The sequence below is a fragment of the Aquila chrysaetos genome, chromosome 19 (assembly GCF_900496995.4).
Source record: "Aquila chrysaetos chrysaetos chromosome 19, bAquChr1.4, whole genome shotgun sequence".
NCBI lineage: Eukaryota > Metazoa > Chordata > Aves > Accipitriformes > Accipitridae > Aquila > Aquila chrysaetos.
The window spans coordinates 20,457,998-20,478,380 of record NC_044022.1 but is presented as its reverse complement, the minus strand read 5'-3'; the positions used below and the strand labels follow the sequence as shown (position 1 = coordinate 20,478,380).

General features: G+C 37.4%; 1 protein-coding gene across 35 annotated transcripts in view; it reads left to right on the top strand.

Moving 5' to 3' along the window:
* The window catches only part of DLG2 (discs large MAGUK scaffold protein 2), a 1,026,767-nt gene that overhangs the window by 706,866 nt on the left and 299,518 nt on the right, over window positions 1–20,383 (top strand). For all 35 annotated transcript variants that reach the window (XM_030042410.1, XM_030042403.1, XM_030042402.1 and 32 more), the window contains one exon: window positions 17,634–17,770. In XM_030042410.1, the coding sequence (XP_029898270.1) occupies window positions 17,634–17,770 (137 nt within the window). The remainder of the gene's footprint in view (window positions 1–17,633; window positions 17,771–20,383) is intronic.

Below are 20,383 nucleotides of genomic sequence, written 5' to 3'. Positions count from 1 at the left end.
AACTTCTTTTCCAATTCTAAATTTTTCTCCTGACCAAATGTAATATAATTACAATAAGTCTCATAATTTTGTCATTATAGCATGCCTTTGTACTCCTTTTTTCCTTTAGATTATAAATTTCTGGGTCAGGGAATAGTTTCATCATTTCCCTCCCCATTTTACAGTGCTGTGTAAGAGTTAAAAGGGGAGTTACAGAAGATCCCTTTCATTATGTTTTCTATTGCTGTTTTCATCAGGTCAACATCAGAGAGGGAGGAGATGCAGCAGACAGTGTAGCAGAGTGTTAATTGTCTCATCGGTATTTCCAGATACACAATAAATCAAAAGATGAGGAAGGAGAATGGCGTCATTTGCTAAACTACTGGGCTGAGTGTGGAAAGAACTCCTGTAGACAGAAGGCCAATATCTTTTTTCTGTTTTCTTAGTGGAGGAGTGAGTATTTTCTAGGGAGTGGCAGTTTTCTTGGCCTTTTGTCACTACCTATATGTTCCTTGTTTTAAATTCCTCAGGTAAGTTTTAGGGAATGATTATGCTTGATCTTTCACCACTTTCATAAATAAAAAATTATATGACAGCAATTGCTGTGAGCCTGGTGTTACATCCTGGTGCAACAGAAGATATATTAAGGCTTTAGCGTCCTATGTGGAATACATTCATTGACACGACATCTGTCACTTGCAACTGAGTAGTCTGAAAATCCTTATATTTGCTGCTTTGTAGAACTTCATTGTTTTTTGAATATAAAACCAAATGTGCAAATTAACCAGGTGAAATTACAGAGCAGTGATTTCACCCTTTATTGTTCAGTTAATTATCTATGCATCAAGTTCTGTCTTTTTAGATGTCCAGATCGTTCTCAAGAAATCTGCTGTCTAGAAGAAAACACGCATCAGCAAAATATTGTAGTGCCATGAAAAGAACCTTTAAAAGAATAAATTGTATTTGATTCTATTTTTTAGCTTGTGGAGCTGTAGCTATTAATTTTTCTTGTTTTCTTGTCTCATTTTTTTTCTGTAATCCTAAACACAGGCAGACAGTACTTTAAGTCTTCTGACAAAAGCAGTAGAGATTCTGATCGTGCTGGAGTGACAAAGCTGGGTGAAGCTTTAAAGATCCAAGTGATATGGTAAATAAAATATCAGTCTGCAGCCTATTTAAAAAACTACTCTAGATTGTCAGTATTATTCTTTTGTTTCCACTAGTTGAAAAAAAAGAAGGACTTACATTAAAGCATCTCTGAACATAGGAAGGGAATAGCTGGCTTAGTCAGAAGCCAGACACCAAACTGATTAATTGCAAATAGTCATTCATCTGACATCCAATACTATATCCTAGTCCTTTCTGTAGGTCTGTCATCTTCGTTTTGCTTTCAGAATTCTGAATTCTAGCTAAAATTGTAGTTATCCTTAATGAAAACAAAAGAAAGAACGCAACTTGGGTTCTTTTTACGTGACAGCTAAAAGTGGTAACCAGATCTCAACACTGGGCAAAAAAGAAATTGCCCTATAGTATTTTAGTTTTAACTTACCAATTTTTATTTTAGACCATTTATCCAACAGCTTTGAAAAACTGCTTTTCCTTCATCAGTTAGGGTTTTTTTGTTTTGTTTCTTTAAATATTATATTAGTATTCCTAGAAATGGCAGCCTTTCTTTTGGAGCTTAGATGGAAGAAGATCCTTTGCCATTTGCCATGAAACAAATGGTCTGTGCAGATGACTATACTTTGCAATTGTGCCATCTTAAGATATGAGATCAAGAAGTCCAGGCTCTGGGACTCCAGTGCACAAGCATTCTGGTTCTGCATGTGTCGCATCAGTGACGGGTACAAAAGGCAGCTGATTTGGACTATATATTGGTTCCTATATTGCGGGCGCAGTGAGATCAAGCTTCTTGCAGAAGCAAAGTGTAGTCTTGGTGTGCCAAAGACTTATGCTCCCTGACACATAGACGGCTCCTCTTCAACTCTTCTTTCGAGTGAGCAGTAAAGCCATGTGATTTGTGAGAGAGTATCACTTCTTTTTCTTTGCTTACAGAGACTTTTTAAGATTTTTTCATTCAGAAATTCTGCCACTTGGGACAGTGGCAAGGTGATATGTTTTTCTCAACATGAAGCATTTTGTGTGTTTGGTAGATGAAAAAAATTCCTGTGACCTCTTCCAGGGTGCATTCTGGTTGACTTTATATGAGAAAGGCAAGGAGACAGCTTGATGCTTATGTCTTTAGTGTCTCATTTCTGAGACAAATGCAGCTCTGAAAGCTTAAAAAAGAAAATGATATCTGTGGAGGGAACCTCCTGTGAAACCAGAAACACTAGCCAGTATATCCAAAGTATTCCATGAGCACAAAGCCATGTGTTCATTGCCCAGCATGTTGGCTTCCAAATTTTGAGTAGTGATTTATATGAACAAATAAGAAGCCTGCTCTTGGATTCTTTAGAAAGAATTTTGTTCAATCATTATCTTTGACAGGAAGAAGCAGTTGCAAAGCAAGATCTTAGAGCTGAATGAAATGTAAAAAAAGGATATAATGACACAAAAAGTCTTTAGGATATGATAAAAGATATGTTGCATAAGCGAAAAGAACAATATCCTCAAGGCATCCTTGACGTTTTTATTTTGGAAACTGATATTTGCAAATAAGGACATAATAGACTTTTTTCCCCTAAAATGTGTTCTGTTTTTTTGTTTGTTTTGTTTCCTATGAAAAACAATGTGTAGGATGTCGTATAAAATTAATAGAAAGATGTACTAGCTACTCCAACAGAGAGACCTGGAATAAGGAAACATAAAGTTACAGCAAATAATTTAGTGAAGTTGTTTAGTGTAGGCACGTTTACATTTTATATACTGTAATTAAAAAATGAACTCTCTCTAAATGGTAGTCCGGGGTAAATCTTATCCATAGTCTGTAGGTCAGATGAGTTTCACATCTAAATTCTAATGATTATCAAATGCCATAGCCAAAATTTCTGGAAGCTATTTTTAAATAATACTTTTAAATTCTGTTATATCAAATCACATCCCCTCTAATGCAGTGGAAATAATTGTAGTTTAGAGATGTACTTTGTAGTTACAGAGAGATGTTGAGATGGTAGGTGCTTTCAAGGCAAGATATAAAAAGTGCCTCCCTTTTTGCTGGCATCAGTTTTCACAGAAGGGTCATCTGTGATCAGGTTGCTATCATGATTAAAACCAGGAACCGAGGCACAAGACCTCAGCCTCAAAAGAAGAAGGAACAGGCCTGGCAGCACGTGAGGAAGTTAGATACTTTTACACTTGCAGGTCCTGGTGGTCTTGATCCCAGACCACTGAAACTTAGCTGATGAAATCTGAGTGCTGACAATGGTTGGTTTTGAACACCTGTGTGGAGAAGGTAAAGTGAAAAACTGGAAAGGCTAAGCAGAAAAGTCATCTTCACTGAAGTGAACAAGTCGAGCCAAGCGACTATGAAGCCATCAGTTTGCTTTCAGAACCTCAGAAGAATATTGGAACAAGTAGGAAATCTCTTTATAAGCACCTAGAAAAAGTTTGAAGTGTAGTGATTACCAGAGGATGCCATACTCCTGTTATGCAACTCTTTTTCACATTTTTCTCTGATGACACCATGTACTGGGAGGGTTTAACACTGAAAGTGGTCTGAAAAAAAAAGTTGTAATTCAGCAGAGACAACTGCAAGGTGCTTTCAGCAGAAATAATCAAATAATCTACTAAATAGTGCTTAACAGAAGACTGTTGGGAAAAGAAGCCCGTAGAAGAGTATCTAGAACTTCATTAGCTGTAGCATCTTCTCTTTCACACATCATGTTGTGCTGAAACATTCAAGTACTATATTGGGATTCATAAACTGAGGTATGGTTTATAAGACGTATGAGCAATCCCTTCATCCCTCACAGGTAAAGCTCTGAGCTTTCCACTTCAAGAAAGGTGTAGGCCGGTTGGAGGGACTCCAGTGGAGAGCAGTAAAAATGATCAGAGATTTAGAAAGCCTATCCTACAAGGAATGAATGAGTGATCTGAAGTAATTTATCTGAAATACCGAAGACTTAGAGGGGGGGTTGGGGCCCCTGATAACAATCTTCTTGCCTTGCAGCACATCTTTGAAGAGTGAGTTTGCTCTATGTGCCACTAGGGAGGGTGTGGGACAAAATTTAATACACAAATTATGATAAACAAGATTTGGACTGGATTTAGGACAGGTGAGGATTGTGATGTGATAGATTACCAGGCAGGTCACCAGCTCTTTGGCATGGGAAATACCCGGGTGCACCAGACAGCCATTTGTTAGCCATGATGCAACTATAGTTGGTTCTACTTCAGGTTGAGAAGATAGAGTAAATGATCCATTGAGTTTCTTCCAGCCCCAAGATTCAGTGATCATAACAAAATTTTCTCATTTCACTGCGGTATGAAGACAAACAGTAGGCACAGGGCTATTTAAATCCTGCACCTGCAGAAATAAAGAGGGTGTCTTCCAGACAAAAAACACAAACATTTCCTTTGCTTGTCCTCAACAGTAATTTAGTATTTTCAATTTCCCTCTTTTTTGCTTTAGTTGTGTCTACGAGGGATAAAACAGTTTTAGAAAAGAAACTTCTCCACATGTAAAAATATTAATGAATACTAGAACAGATAAACTGCAGTCTCAGTCTGCATTTGTTTATTCACATCCAGCTAGGATTTCTCTGGCTTTTCAACTTTTCTGTTGCTCAAGCCAGGATCGTGCTCCTTAGGAACAATTTGGTCAGATGGGTGGCTGGTTCTTCACCAAAGGCTGTTGTCACAGCAGGTTGCAGTATTTGGAGGCTGGCCAAGACTCCTTTGCTTTGCACTGCACTAAGGCTTTTAATGCTAAGTCTTGACTTCATATAAACCACTTTTGTCCAGCTCTAGGCAGAGCTGGGTTTCTTTATACCTAAAATTGGTCTCGTAGGCTTTGGGTTCTACATTTTTGGGTCTTACTGGGATGAATCTTTTCATCCAAATAGCTGCCTAGAATTTCCAAGGGATGGCCTAGGAGTGGACTGGGGATAAATCAACACGTTAGAACATTAATTCTTTCCCCCAGGGTTTCACTTTTCATTAGGAAGGCTGTGTACACCGTTCCCAGAGACTGAGACCTACTCCCTACCTCTGGCATTGCAGGGAAGTTCAGGGATTGTTATTAATTGAAATAGCTGATGGAAAGGCCATGTTAATACCCTTCCTAGATAGAACCCCTCAAGGGACTAATAGCAGATTCTTGTGTTATACTATATCTCACGAAGAGTCCTGATGAAAAATATCAGGGAAACTTACTCAGAGAAAATCTGCAGTGTAACTCAGGCTGAAACAATCACATTTAAGTGTTACGCTCTGAGTCTCAACACTGCTAAGCACAAGATCTTAGAAAATCTTTCATGGTCTAGGACCAGTCTGAAAAAATCTATATTTCTGAATGCAAATTTCAAACATGGGTTCACATTATCTTTCTAGTTATGTATACTAGAGTACAATTCCCTTAGCAAATATTTAGCATAATTCCTGTGAAGTCATAGAATAATTGAATCATAGAATATTTTGGGTTGGAAGGGACCTTTAGAGGTCATGTAGTCCAACCCCTCTGCCATGAGCAGGGACATCTTCAACCAGACCAGGTTGCTCAGAGTCCCGTCCAACCTGGCCTTGAATGTTTCCAGGGATGGGGCATCGACCACTTCTCTGAGCAACCTGTGCCAGTGTTTCTCCACCCTCATTGTAAAAATTTCTTCTTTATGTCTAGTCTGCATCTACCCTCTTTTAATTTAAAACCATTACCCCTTGTCCTATCACTACAGGCCCTACTAAAAAGTCTGTCCTCATCTTTCTCATAAAGTCACAAGTGTCTGATTTTACTCATTTTACTGTGTGAGTATAAAGGGTGCTTCTCACTGGCAAATAAAACATTTTTGTTTCTTAGAATATTGCAAGAAGGGACTAAGGGACCAAAGTACAGTTTCAGGGAGACAAAAAGAGTCAAAGAAAAGTGCAATGACTCACGAATCAATTTTCAGAGTGTCTTACCTTACTACTACAGTGCAGTAAGCACCATCTCTTTTCCTTCTCTGTATCATTTATATACTTGTAAACTTTTAACGTCAGGGCTCTGTAAATCCCCTTACATAAAAAAACCAAAATTACTTGTAAATTTGTGTCTTGATTTCCCTCTGTATTTTTTAAAAAGGAAGTAACTGAATGGATGACAGATTATTTATGGATTGATTGCAAATAGATAAGAGCCTGCAAGATGAACTTTGATTTCATTTTGTATTTTCAAGCTTCAACATAATTGTCAGCTTTTCAAGAAAGTATTTCTGTTCAGCTTTGCAACAGGGATAAGAAGATAAATGCTAAATTCCCCTCATCAGATGGAGGATGAACAAAAGAAACTGATGAGTCTCTCCCTGACATTTATGGGTGTTAAACAGATCCCAAATTGACAGACTGCTCCTTCTGTTTCCATTTTATTGGTGACAAATTATTAAATATTTTTCTAGAAGAGCCATCCAGCTTAGAAAGCAGTGACCCAGCTGTATTCAGTTAAAGATATATCACCTAATGTTATACAAAGCAAATATCATTTGTTCATGAATTAGAATAGTTATCTCTTGTGTCAAGTCTGTAGATTTCAAGAATGAATCTTGGTTGGAAAAAATGGCGGGAAAAGCACAGCATAGTACCATGACTTAAAAAAATTAACATCTCATCAAAAAGTAATAACTACTTTAAAACAGGTCTTGGTGTGCACCTCTACAGGAACAAATGCTTTTCATTTTCATTATTAAGAGGTGAAATAATTTGTGCTGCTATTAGTAATTACAGTAATTTTTGCAGAAAATTATGTAGGCACTATTTGTTAATGACAGACAAACTATGATCGACTGTCAGCATAAATTTGGTTCCGATGCCTGAAACAACTGGTGTACTCTGTGCATGGAAAGTGAACCATATTTCAGCATTTGAACCCAAGTTAATATATGATGTAAAAACAATAGCAGATTCTCTGGATCTTCTCAGTGCAGTCATTCCACGTTTCTGTAACTGCCTGCTTGTCTTGGCACTGCAAAGGAGCCATGGCATGTTATTTTTGTGTCTTTGTCCAAAAGTTATGTGTCTGAATTTATGTGGCATCAGGAAGTAAGTAGGGTCAAGTGAAATTTAAGAGCATGAGCAGTGGGTGAAAGGGTAAAAAAAAGTTCAAGATTTTGAATTGTCTGGTGAAGAGAGGAGACAGTCAGGGAAAGGAAACTTCTCTTGGTTTTACACCAGTGAGATCAAGATCTGCCATGTTGATCCCATTTCCAGATACTTCTTCTCAAAATGAAAACCTTCAAGAGCTGATTGATTATCAGTTACGTATTATGGGAAAATGGCATTTTTAACAGGAGATGCAGTTAAAATAAATACAGCTATAAGAGCATATTTATGGTAATGAGGCTAATTGCCTTAAAAACTTGTGTTAGGAAAAAAAATATGGGACAGCAGAGATACTTTGGTTTCCCATTGGTTTCAACCCATGTGCATAACTACTATTCATGTGCATAACTACCCTCTGAATTAAACATTCTCACAAGACAGCCAAAGGTGGTTAAATCCAACATTCTCAAGCCCAGCGCTTCTCTTGAAAGGGTGAGTTAAAGGTTTGATATTTGATTCTCTAACCAGGAAAGGTTCATAGTACCAGTGTATCTGCCAGAGCAAAAATTGGAGAAATATTGAATAAGCATTATTATTACACTGTTTTCTTCCGATATAGCAATATCAGAATTGTCTTGGCTCTCAGGAGCATTACAAGCCTATGATTGCCAACTTCTCTTTCTCTCTCTGAAGCTTAGGAGAGCAGTTTTATTGTTGCCTTTCCTTCCAGTAGGACTCATGCTCTAAAGGCATATTTTTACTCAATTTTTTTCAGGTGCACTGCTAGCCTAAATAGCCATTTCTGTCCCACTCACTTCAGCTACTTGCTCCTGTCCCTGCATCTTTGCTTCTTGCCACATCCCCCAAGTTCAGTTTGCTGAGCAGCAGTGATAACATTGCACTGCCCTCCATAGGAGTCACAACTCTATAAAGTGCCTTGTACAAAACCGTGCTGAGAGGAAGGGTGAAAATGCACCTGGTCTGTGATTCAGACTAATTTGTTTTGGTTTTCATGTCATTTTCAGCTTGCCAATCCATTTGGCTAGAAAATCTTCATGGCTAATACAAGGCAGGCAGTGGGAAAGTGTGGCCAAAGGCAGGGAGGAGAGTAGAGTTCTCGCTTTTGGCAGTAGTGAGGCTTTAGATCAGCATATGACAATCTTAAAAATGCATCCTGCAACCCTCTACCCGGATTTTGCTGCTAATTGGGACAACTGGCTGCTTAGAATCATGGAATCATGGAACGGTTTGGGTTGGAAGGGACCTTTAAAGATCATCTAGTCCAACCCTGCTGCCCTGGGCAGGGACACCTTCCAGTAGACCAGGTTGCTCAAAGCCCCGTCCAGCCTGGCCTTGAACACTGCCAGGGATGTCTTCTTCATCTGTAGTCATGCAGAGTCCAGTTGATTTTTGCCCAAGTGCATGAAAGGACAGGGGTGAGGATGGGATAAAACAAAGCAAAACAAAACAAAAACCTCTTGCTAAGAAAAGCGCTGCTAATGCAGAAAAAATAGAATGAGAAAAAAAGGGTAGTCTTTAACAGTCCATTCATGTCACATTCAGCCATACCGTCACTGATGCTGTGTTCAACATTACTCCCTGCAAGACGTAAATGATCCTATCACACAGGCAGCCAGCCAGATGATGTCTACCCTAATAAAAAATTCTGATTTTTAGTGACTCTGGATCTGAGGACTATTTATCCTTGTGGGTGCACCAAAAATATGCAAAAACTTCCTGCGTGAACAGGAAGTCAACGTGCATGCACAGCTTCAGTTGTAAGCATATGCAAACCTGGCATGGAAATGTGAGAAAAGACATTTCAAAAAATCAAATTGTAAGCAGTTAATCCTGTTCCTAAGTGGCACATCTTGGATTTATCTGCTTTACATCACTAATCTTCACTTTTTTAAAAACATAATTTGACTAGTTTTAACATGAAATGTTTAGACTTCGTGTATCATGAGGCTTTTCATAAAAGAGCTGAACTGCTTGCTATAATTCTTGGAGTGTCAGTATATGTCAAAAATGAAATAATTTTCTCTTTCTTGCACTTATGCTAGTAAAATTGTGACAGTGCGATTTAATATGATTTTCAGTGAACCTGAATCCTCATTAATGCTTTAAAAATCAGCTTATTGTGAATAATTAGGAATACTGCCTTCTCTTTTCAAGACAAATTTTAAGGTATTCTTGAGAATTCCTGTTGTGCAATTAGGCCACTGCTCATTGTCTGTGCTTTCTGGGAAATTTATTCCTAGTTAATTTGAATAAATGTAAAAATACAGAGTAAACACACCTTGTAATGAGGCTCTAAGTGTATTTTCCTAGCTTGCTGTTTCCTTTCTTTTCAACTACATCTGAAGGGAATGTGTCTTTAGGGATAAATATATGTAGGCAAAAAATTCATAATGGGAAAAAAAAAGTAACTGCAAAACTAAATAGAAAAGAAGGGATTGTTTTCATTTGCATGTTAGAGATTTTTTTACAAATTTCTACAAATAACAGTGTAATTTAACAAGATGTGTTTTCAAGGCTTTATTAAAGATTACAGAAAGATTAGCTTTACTGTTATGATAATGTAAAACCAATGTCTTCTCTACTGTACCTACAGCATGATTGGTTTTAAACATGCACTCACTGCCTTGCAGGTATGTTAACATTTGCGTCATAATCTCACTTTCCCATCGTCTCCTCTCTGACTGGAAATGTAAACAATTTTTTACGCCAAGGAGTGTAACCCTGTGTCCTGAGAACAGATTCCTTTCTTTCTTGTTGTAACCCAGTGGATTTGACTGCAGTGTTTGATTTCAATGGCCAAAAGAATGAAGAAGCAGTTGGAAAAGAGCTGTAGTTGTTTAAATTTGCTTCAGAAGCCAGAGCAGAGTAACTCAGCAAAAAAAATCCCTGAAATATCCAGAAGACTTTTTTCCACATTCTGGACTCTTCTGTTTTTCTGACTTTTGTGGGTCTCAGATGATGTCAATGAACCCCTTTGTGTCCAAAGAAAAGGTGTAACACATTGCATTCCCTTATCTCCAGCAGAAGAGCAAGGTCAGAGAAAGCAGTGTTAGTCAGGGAGCTTTCTGGGACATCCTAGCACATAGCTGTTTTGGAACAGGTATATGGAGCTGTAGGTAGCAGCGTGGTAGCCAAATTTTAAGATTACATATGCTTCCTAATGGTATGGATATCAGTTTGTAAAATTTGAAATGGAGACTGCAAAACTGCTTAGGTATTCTCAGTCAAAGGTATGGAAATCAGCCTGCCATCGCTGCCTACTGCCATTCTTCGAAGCCTTTAGTCCTTCAGGGAGCTGTTTGGGGTAGTATGAATGTACATATGCACCAGTGAATTGAAGACATTTTAATCTCTGTGAGATCATTATCTCTGTTCTCTCTCATCAACCAAGCAGTGAGAACAGACCTCTGCAGATTCCTGCACTGGGCTGCACAGCAAGATTGTGTTACTATAATGTTTTAAATGTCAATTAAATTTTTCTTTTTATTAAATTAAGATGAGTTAAAATTAGAACTATTTTATTGAAATTTATTTTTAAAATTTGAATTTTCAGTGTTTAAAATACATGCAGATAAAGGCAGATGAAAGATGAAAAACTTTACTGTTTACTTTCTACTAAAAACTGACCAAAATCTGCCTGCATGCGGAAAAGTTCTAAGTCCTCTCTTGCTGAAGTTACGGAAGAGTCCAGTCCCTCAGAGAGATGTGTCAGTGTTGCTGTGCAGTCAGTGCTCATTTGCAAGGAAAGGATTTTCTTTGCCTGCTGTGTAATCACAACTGCCAAACAGTATCCAGTCACAGCATCTCTCATGCTGGCCATACTCTGTGCAAGTATTGTGTGTGCTCTCCAGTTTGATCCTCAGTAGAGGCTGTAGTAAAATCTGGCATCTCTGTTAGTTCAGTAGTATCGAAAGGTGATGCACTGGAAGCCAGAATCTAGGGATTAATGAAATAATAACTACAAAAATGGCTGTGGGCAAGATCCAAGGAACTGTGTAACAACTGCTGGATAAATAGCTGAAGGCGTGAGTATATAATGACAGACAGTGTAAAGGGGACAATAATTTTCTGCTTATGTAAGGTGGTTTCAGAGAATATTCTTCTTACCTGGTGGCATTGTACATCATTTTTATTCTATCTGGCATCAACTGGGAAATAACCGAAAACACTAAATATTTCTGCAAAAAAATGTCAAAACAATAAGGAAGATGCCTGAAGTTTTTAACCCAAGGCCGTTAGAAAGAAACACTAGATAACAGTAGGCTCAGTTAGATCTGTAGGGACTTGGGCCTTTTCCCAGTCGAGGCTATCATCAAATTGCTGGTTACAAAAAGAGCCCTCTGAAGTGATCTGGGAGCAGAATCTGAAACAGGAATTAATGATGGCAATGGAAGTAGGCAGCTTTTAAGTATGTTATGAGTATTAGTTAAAGTTTTATGAATCATACTGTACTTTAGACTGACTTTTTCATCCACAGAACAAAATGTAGTCAAATTTTATTCATGTAAGTCCTTCTGGTATAAGCTGTCACATGAGTCAGGAATAGGAATTGTTCTAAGAACTCACTCAAATTGATACTTGAATCTACCCCTACAACACAAAGGAGATGAGATAGATAAAGTGACATCTCCTGTATTTGGGATTAATAGTTTCTCAGGAATTGATTCATGGGATAAAAAATAAAGATAGAAGGAAAGAGCTCTATAGAGGAAGGTCAGTCCCTCCTTGTAACACTGCATAATTATTGTGAAACTGATTTTAATTTCTGTTTTGTAATGTATTTGATTTCTGTGTGTACCAAATAATAAAGGGATCTGCTGCCAACAATGAACGCTAGTCGTAAGTCACAGCTACAAGAAGCATATTAAAATTCCACAATTGTGGGGTGCTACTTTTAAATATGTGCTATATCTCTCCTCCAGGAAAACTAAAATTGGCATTGGAGTCTTGAGCAAAGGGGCAGGGGGAGATATTCCCTGCTGCTCCTCTGTTTATAGTCAACCTTGTTTCAGTTTGTTTATTCATACAGCACTAGATATAACTGTGGTATCTGTCAAAACAAGTCAATCAAATGATATCAGTCAAAGCATTTTATATGACCCATGTTCCTTTCCTCCCTCCAAGTGGAGTTTGATTAATTAGAAACCTGGATTAGACTTCATTGCTCCAGGTTTGACAATTTCATTGGTAGGTTCATCAGTATGATACTGTTCTCCCTTTCAGAGGAAAAAAGAGACTATATAAATATTGGATCTGTAAGCTTAAGTAATTTCAACAATAAAACAACACAGAGCTATACTTTTTGTAAGTGAGTGTTGTAGAAGTGGCTGGTCTGTGGAAAGGCAGGAGCTACCTCAGTTTGGGTTCTTCATTGCTTTGTCTGGTTGCTCACAGGAGCACGATCAATGTGTCACGTCTCGCAGCACAGCCTGGCTCGCGGTGCCAGGGAAGGTCACAGTGGGGCAAGTTGTTGCATGAGTACTTTCTGGTTGTGTTATGTTGTTTTGCTGCCTGAAACAGTTTCATAAAATCTGAGTTCATACAGTGTTCTGGAGCAAATCAGTTTGTTTCACACCTGTAGAAAATGATTGTGGCAAAAAGCAATGAGAGATCATACAGGGAGAGTGATATTTATTCATGACATCGCCAAAAAAGTTACCCAATTATGCTCATTCTCTTGTATATTTCATTCGCTCTTCATTCCCCCATATCCTCACAAGCCCCAGGATGCATGTGCTGAGGTGTGTAACACAAAGGACATGGGACATCGAAACCTTATCACATCTCTTGGCATTTTCTTGATTGACAACCATGGACTAATTTTTGGACAGATGATTTATACCCTCTAGGAGTCCACTGTTGTTATGGGGTGGTCCTTTACATTGAATATTTCTTTCTTCAGTCTATAAGGCTTAGACAAGTCTCATTGTTTTTCTTCATTTAGTAAACACACGTCTTTATCGCTATGATCTGCTTTCCTGTTGGGCTTACGGGCAAGAGAATGGCATATGTCACATGCTGTAATCTTGCTGCCAACATCCCACTGTTACAGTACAGGGTCTTCTGCTGACAAGACACCTGTGCTGTGGTCTTAACAGAGTCCAGACATTCTGTCCAGGCTTGACAGAAACGACTCATTTTCAGTTTGTTGCTGGGAAAGTTCTGTATTGTCAATACACATAATTTCTCTAACCTTTGCTCTTTCTTCTAGTGCTTACATGCACATTTCCATTCGTATTTTATTTGTTTCTAGCCTAATATTTCTATTATGAGTCTTATGCATTTTGTGGCTTCATCAAGATACTCTATGTTCAACAGGTCACTTTGTCAGCAGTAAGGCATACTGTAGTAAAGCCAGAAATCCAGCAATTAGGAATTATGCATTTTATGTCTCTAGAGCACACTGTTTTGGTTAACTACCTGCAAATCACACACTTCTTAATTACATTGTAAGGTTACGACTTAAATGTTACTTTCTTTGGCTTCCCCATTATTTGGAGGTTCCCATCTAGGACTGTGAAACTCACATTGGATTTACCCTCTCAAATCCTCATTCTGTTTGCTGGCTTAAAATAAACTTGGTTCTCTGTGTAGGATAGTAGCAAAATGCAACATCCCATTTGGGTTATGAGTAAGAGTTTCATTTAACTTCACTTCTTATTAGAAAGCTGACATTATCTAGCTGCAGTTGATCTTTTAGGCTCCCTCTTTGGTTACTGGAAAGTGATATGCCCACAGTGTGATTCATCCCATGTGTCTTAAACAATGATTTTATTATTATCACATAGAAGCATCTGTTGCTGGACTAATCATAGGCTGAGCCTCCATGCCTACTTTTTACCAGAGAATTAGTTATAACGTACATTTTTACTAATACAGTGATGCATTTAAAATGTGTAGCTGGTGCAGCAAATAATGCAAAATAGATGTAAATAGTCACTGGTTACCTTTTTCTGAAATAGCTATGATTAAGACTTGGGAGTCTTTTGAATTGTTTTGGCTGCAACTTCTTTTTCTTTATGGCTTCATTACCTTTTCAAATATTTTAATGTTTTGTTTAGTAATAATCCAGGGAAAAGATATGAATAAGTATCCTTGACTATTGTTAATATCAGCACTTTTCCTGCAGCATCCAGTTTTGATGGAATAGCTCTTTCTCCTGTCCCTTTTCCTCTTTGTGATAACAGTAATGTCTCCTGTCTCATTCCACTATTATACATGTTAATGTCCACAGGATCAGTGATCAGCATTTGTGGAACCCCAAGGCAGATGAATTTTACAAAAACCTATCCAGTGGAAATGGAAAGAAATAGAGTTGGATTAATCTTCCCTAGTTTACACATTGACCCAATCTTCTATGTGCCTGTTCTCTTCAGTGTCTTTGAATGAAGCTGAGTTTGACTTGGATGTACACCAGTATTAAATCCAGTTCTCTTTCCTTATTCCTCTTGGGGTAGTCTTGTCTTCTTCATAGAATCATGGAATGGTTTGGGTTGGAAGGGGCCTTCAAAGATCATCTAGTTGCAACCCCCCTGCCATGGGCAGGGACACCTTCCACTAGACCAGGTTGCTCAAAGCCCCGTCCAACCTGGCCTTGAACACTGCCAGGGATGGGGCAGCCACAGCTTCTCTGGGCAACCTGTGCCAGTGCCTCATCACCCTCACAGTGAAGAATTTCTTCCTTATCTCCATTCTAAATCTATCCTCCATCTAATTCCTGTTGTGAGGAAATAGGGTGCTCTGTCCAAGGTGAGGTGGTGTTGTAAAGCAGATTGCACATTAGCAAAATAGGAAGTGATAGGGAGGGCGTTCCTCAGAGTGACTGCTGTTCTTCTATGTTCTGATGGCAATGTTTTCCTAACCACAAGAGTCAGTAAGAAAAAGGTTCTGCAATTAAATATGGTATTTTATTTTGATTTTTTAAAAATTCAATGGAGCAATGAAAAAGACCAAGTTTAGAAAACGTCTTGCTCCCTGTGTTCTCAAATGTTTGAATGATTCTCTGCTTTTAAAATAGAGCAAGAATCTGGTATGAGACTAACCTGATGTAGCTAGTGACAAGAGGGATCCATACCAGGGATGCACAAACCTTTCTGAGGTCTTAAAACAAAACAGAAACCTTCAGTCTTAATGGAGGTGAGATTTTAACTGAGGCTGTGAACTATTATGGCACTGATCTTCCCACCCACCTCTTCCCACATCCAGCCCCCAGCCTTTCAGAAACCAAGAGTGTGATTCATCTCATCTCTTTCAGATGTCTCTTTGAGATGAGATGAATCATGCTTTAAAAGCCCTTAATGAATTTTCATTGATTATAAAGGTAGCATAAATGATTAGCATGGTTGTCTGATGTCATTTGGCCATATGAATCCTACCCAAAAGTTTTACTGTATTATACTTTCCTAGTGCCCTAGCAATTAGCAAAAGTCATTTAACTAAAATCAAATGGGCCAGTGTACCATTCACCATTCTTCCCAAGAAGAAATCTTTTTAAGAAGGCAAGTATGATTAGGCAATGAAACTAAATCATTGTCGATAGGAAAGACATGGAAAATCTCTCTCTTCCTCAGTTGTCTCTCCTACCCACTCTCATCATCATTCTGGAATACTCTCAGATCTTCACTTTACTGGTAGAAGCATATGCAGATGTTTTGGGGGGTCAAAAGGATGATAATTATGTCACCAAGGAACATTATTCAATCATTGTTCCTTGTCCACAACTAATGTTTTAAAGAAAATTTCTATTCTTGATGTTTTCTTAGAATATCTTTTTGTTTCTTTGTTAGTAGTCCCAGGGTAATGAACAAATTCTTCCACGCTGAAGAAGTCATAATCTTTTTATTCTTCTAGTTGTCCTGGCAGTAGCGCATAAATAGTAACAGTGATCACCAGCTGTAGCTGGAAATTAAATAAAGCTTTATTTTAATTATCCCATACTTCTGAATTAACTTCATGTGTATTGTTAATAGTCATCTTAATTAATTAAGTAGTGTTTCAATTTGAGATATAAATTCAGAGGGTTCTTTTTGTAATTTACTGTTTTGGCACTACCCATTAAGTAGTCCATTATGTTATCTGACCTCACATCTTTTTTTAAGCTAAAATAATGATCAAATGAAAATAATGTGAGAAAAAAAAAAATCAAAAATATTTAATTCTCGCAAAAAAACCCTTATCTCTGTGCTCATATAGCTGCTGAAAAAGCCTGCATGTATTAAATATACCCTCCCTTAAGTTTTATTGCCCAAGCAGCCAGGCTGGTGAGTTTGCGATAAAATGCCAAATTCTAGGCAACTCATTTTTTACTGTTGCATTTTACTGCTCAGGCTGCAGCTATTACTAACATATTTGTTTTAAGAATGACTGAACAGCGTAGATTTCATAGATAAAACTAGTGATTATTCTCTAAATAGATGTAACTATTTTTTCTGTGCAGCTAAAAGAGAAATGCCTGGTTGAAGCAATAATCTAAGCAGGTTATTGTCAGTAACAGTTTATTTGTTCAGCTGGAAGTTCCCATTAGCTATATGATCTATGAAAAATTAGCTGTATGAAGTAGATTTTTATGGAAATAAAGCACAGTAGTTTCTGTCTTTTCTCTGATTGAGAGATAAAAATGTTATTATAAATGAAAGCAATGATTTGTCTGTTTATGCAATGTGTCAGAGGATAAGAAAAGTAGGAAAAGGGTAAACCTGTCTTTTTTTTCTTTCCCCAACATCTGTTTATTTTGCCTTCCTTTTCCTGAATCATATCGGCATGTATTATTGACATTGTTCCAAAGTTTGGCTCTTTGGGTGTTTATCTAGGAATTTCACAGATCACTGAACAGAAGTTGTATACGGACTATTGCTTTCTTATTTTATGTATCCATAGCCAAAGATATTTGTGTCCTAGAAAAATACACAAAGCAGATTTAAATCCAAATGTCTACACCGTTTATCTTTCACTTTCACAGACGCTTCACTGTGGTACGACAGAAGCTTGCAAAATCTGCAGTACACCTCTCCAAGTATTTTTCAAATTGTGTGGACAATCAGAACACCTTTAATTTTGTTCTGATAGACAGTGATGTATTTTATGCCAATATTTAACAAAATAAACTCCAAGCTTCAGAGTTTTATAACTAGTCATGGCAAGTTGTGCCATAACTTCTTGACATAGGCTGCACTGGCCCCTGGCGAGGACAAGCCATGGGTACAGAATCATCACTGATTCGATTCTTTTTGTCTCTACCTTCTTATAATTGTACATGACAAAGAATTTCCTTAATTTATTTCTGTCCCTGACCTTCCAGGGAAAGTGAAAGAGTATTGACCCCACAAATAGATCTTATGTTATTTGTATTTCTGTAAAAAATACTGTAATTGTACAGCAGATTAAATATATGCTACTCTTGCACTCTTTTTTAAATGTTATATATTGTATTGCTAATGTTTTATTTCCCATATCTTCTCCAGGTCTGGGATTCAGTATTGCAGGAGGGGTTGGAAACCAACACATCCCGGGGGACAACAGCATTTATGTCACCAAGATTATTGATGGAGGAGCTGCGCAAAAAGATGGGAGGTTGCAGGTTGGAGATAGACTTCTTATGGTAAGTATGACAAATAACATTTTATTTGGCTGAAAATTGTTTCATATAAGGACTTTCATTCACCATATATCTTACTAGAGGTAACTACTACAAATTCTATAATAATTTTGAGTTATATTTCTGTCATCTTCATTTTTTCCCATTCTTTATATATGCTTCTGAGCCTGCAGTTAAGAAAGCATTACTCCGGAAAACCAACATTTTATGAAGAGAAGGCAATGGGTTATATTACTTTGACAAACCTTTAGCTGAGAAGAGAATAAACATATTATGCACATCAGCAACAAGTCAAAATGCACCAGAAAACTTTAAAAGATTTTAGACGAACCGTTCATTACAGCAGTACTGATTCTACTGATCGTTTTAAGAGAATTGAAAGATGTGAAAACATGCCGCTAAACTCTCACATGTAGCCACTGTCAGTGGACTGTTACCTACATTTCAGTACATGTAGGAATGCTTTATGTGTATGTGCCATGTGGATGTTAAAAAAAAAAATACGTTTTCCATCTTTTTCCTTGAGGAAACGTACTTACTTTTCTGATGGATCTCACGTCAGAAATTCTTCCTGATGTTTGCAATGCTAGTACATTGTTCCTTGTAGATAGTTCTTTCCCACTCACAGAGTTTGTTTAATTCTTTGTGAGGGGGAAATCCTGACCCTGGTGAATCAGCAGAAGTTAATCTATGTCAAGTTGTATTCATGTCAATGCACTGAGCAGGTAGAGAAATATTTTTTTAATAAGTGCCATGAAAAAAATGTACTGCAGTAGCTCTGTTTTGTGACGTGATATCTAAGCAGTAAAAAATTGCCATGACCTTTTTTTGCTGCCTGCAAAACTGCGCCTGATTGAGGTTTTCTTTATTTGGCTAGGGACACTGTGTTCCAGTCACATGTGAAGATGACCATTCGTTTTATACAGGGTATTAAACAGAACTGGAAAGGCACTTGGTTGCTGGGTTGGTGACTCTGACTTTTTTTAATTAACCCAAGTGGATAGATAAAACAGCTTAAGGATCAAATGGTGTTATCAAGATCAAAGCAAAATGAAACTAGAATTTACAATTTCTTTGGCATTTCTACTTCGCAGGCTCTCAGCACAGTAAAATTCAAGTCCCTGTTGTATAATGAACTTTTGGCTCATTTTTCTATAGAAATGTGTATTTGTATTTGCCAAATTTGCACCTTATTTTGTTATTTTGCACCTTGCAGCAAATCCACTTGTGTTCAGCTGTTGGTCTTTTTCATGATGAGAATTCCTCCCAGTTTTTGTATCATCTGTAAATTTTTGTTACCTTACTCTTAATTTCTTCCAACTCACTTGAGGGAATAACACAGACAAAAAAAAAACAGGTGCAAAACCCCCACATTCATCATCTCCAGTGTAATTTAATCAGGATGACTTTGAATAGAAAAATAATTATTTTATACACCACTAGGTATAAATTCATTCTTTCCAGATTTTTATAGGATTTGTCTATTAAGCATCTCTTCTCAGCGTTGAACCTGTGATACACTGCAGTCAGATATAGATGTTTCTTCATTGGGACAAGTTTATACTCCTGAATCTGACTTCTGAAAATGAGCAGGGGCCATTCTCAGTGTGTTTAATGTCTTTATACTGCTTTCCTTTCAGTCTGGACCACTTCTTTACTTACTGTCATCTCCTCTTATCACTGCACGTAAAATGAGCAAAAAAATCAATCATAATATTGCTCTCCACTAGTTATGTACTTCCAGACCAAGCTTTTCACTGTTGCATAAGAAAATCCTAGTCAACTTACTCTTTGTATACCTTAACCATTACATTTTTTGAGATAAATTTACAAGATCAAAATCTATTTCTAAAATTTGTGCAGATAACAGCCATGTTTTCTTGTTCTCTCCAACAAGACACCCTGATTTCTTTATAACTTGTGTACCTTCAATATTTTTTCTCTTCTACTTTGTGAAGTATCTGTCAGTTCATGGCATTAACTTCATGTTCCTTTGTGAAAAGTGAGTGAAGGAATTCATTACTTTCTTTTGGCAGTGTACCAACACAATATTACCCTTGTCATCTATACAGTCCTGCTTCTGCTTCACTGGTTCCTTATTGATTATATATTTGAATGCTTCCTTTTTTTTTTTTTTCCTTCTCTGTACTGTGTCCTTTCTTGATCTTTGTTTTTTCCATCATTTCTTTATAAAATCTACTAGAATGTCATCCTTCTGGAATTCTCAGAAGCTGCTGGAGAGCTTATTTCATTTTTGTGTCTGTGTTCTGATAAGTTTGTGTGAAATGCTTTCAGAGCCCAAAGAACATGCAAATCAAAAGCATTAAAATTTAAGATGTAATAAAAGAGATGCTGCAAAATCAAAACTAATATTGAAATGTAAAACAATTAGGTGCCATCTGAGCATTTTGCAGCTTGATGGCCCTACTATTATTAAATGCAGATTGCTAATAGTGTGCTAAGCATTGAGAAGATGTATTATGTAAATACCGAACATTGTGATTATTGCGAAATCTATACAAGGGCATGTTTTGCAGTTATGTTTCTGTGGTACTGAGCCTGCATTTAAGGCTTATTATCCTGAGCACTTGCACAGGAAAATGTTCCATTTTAGAA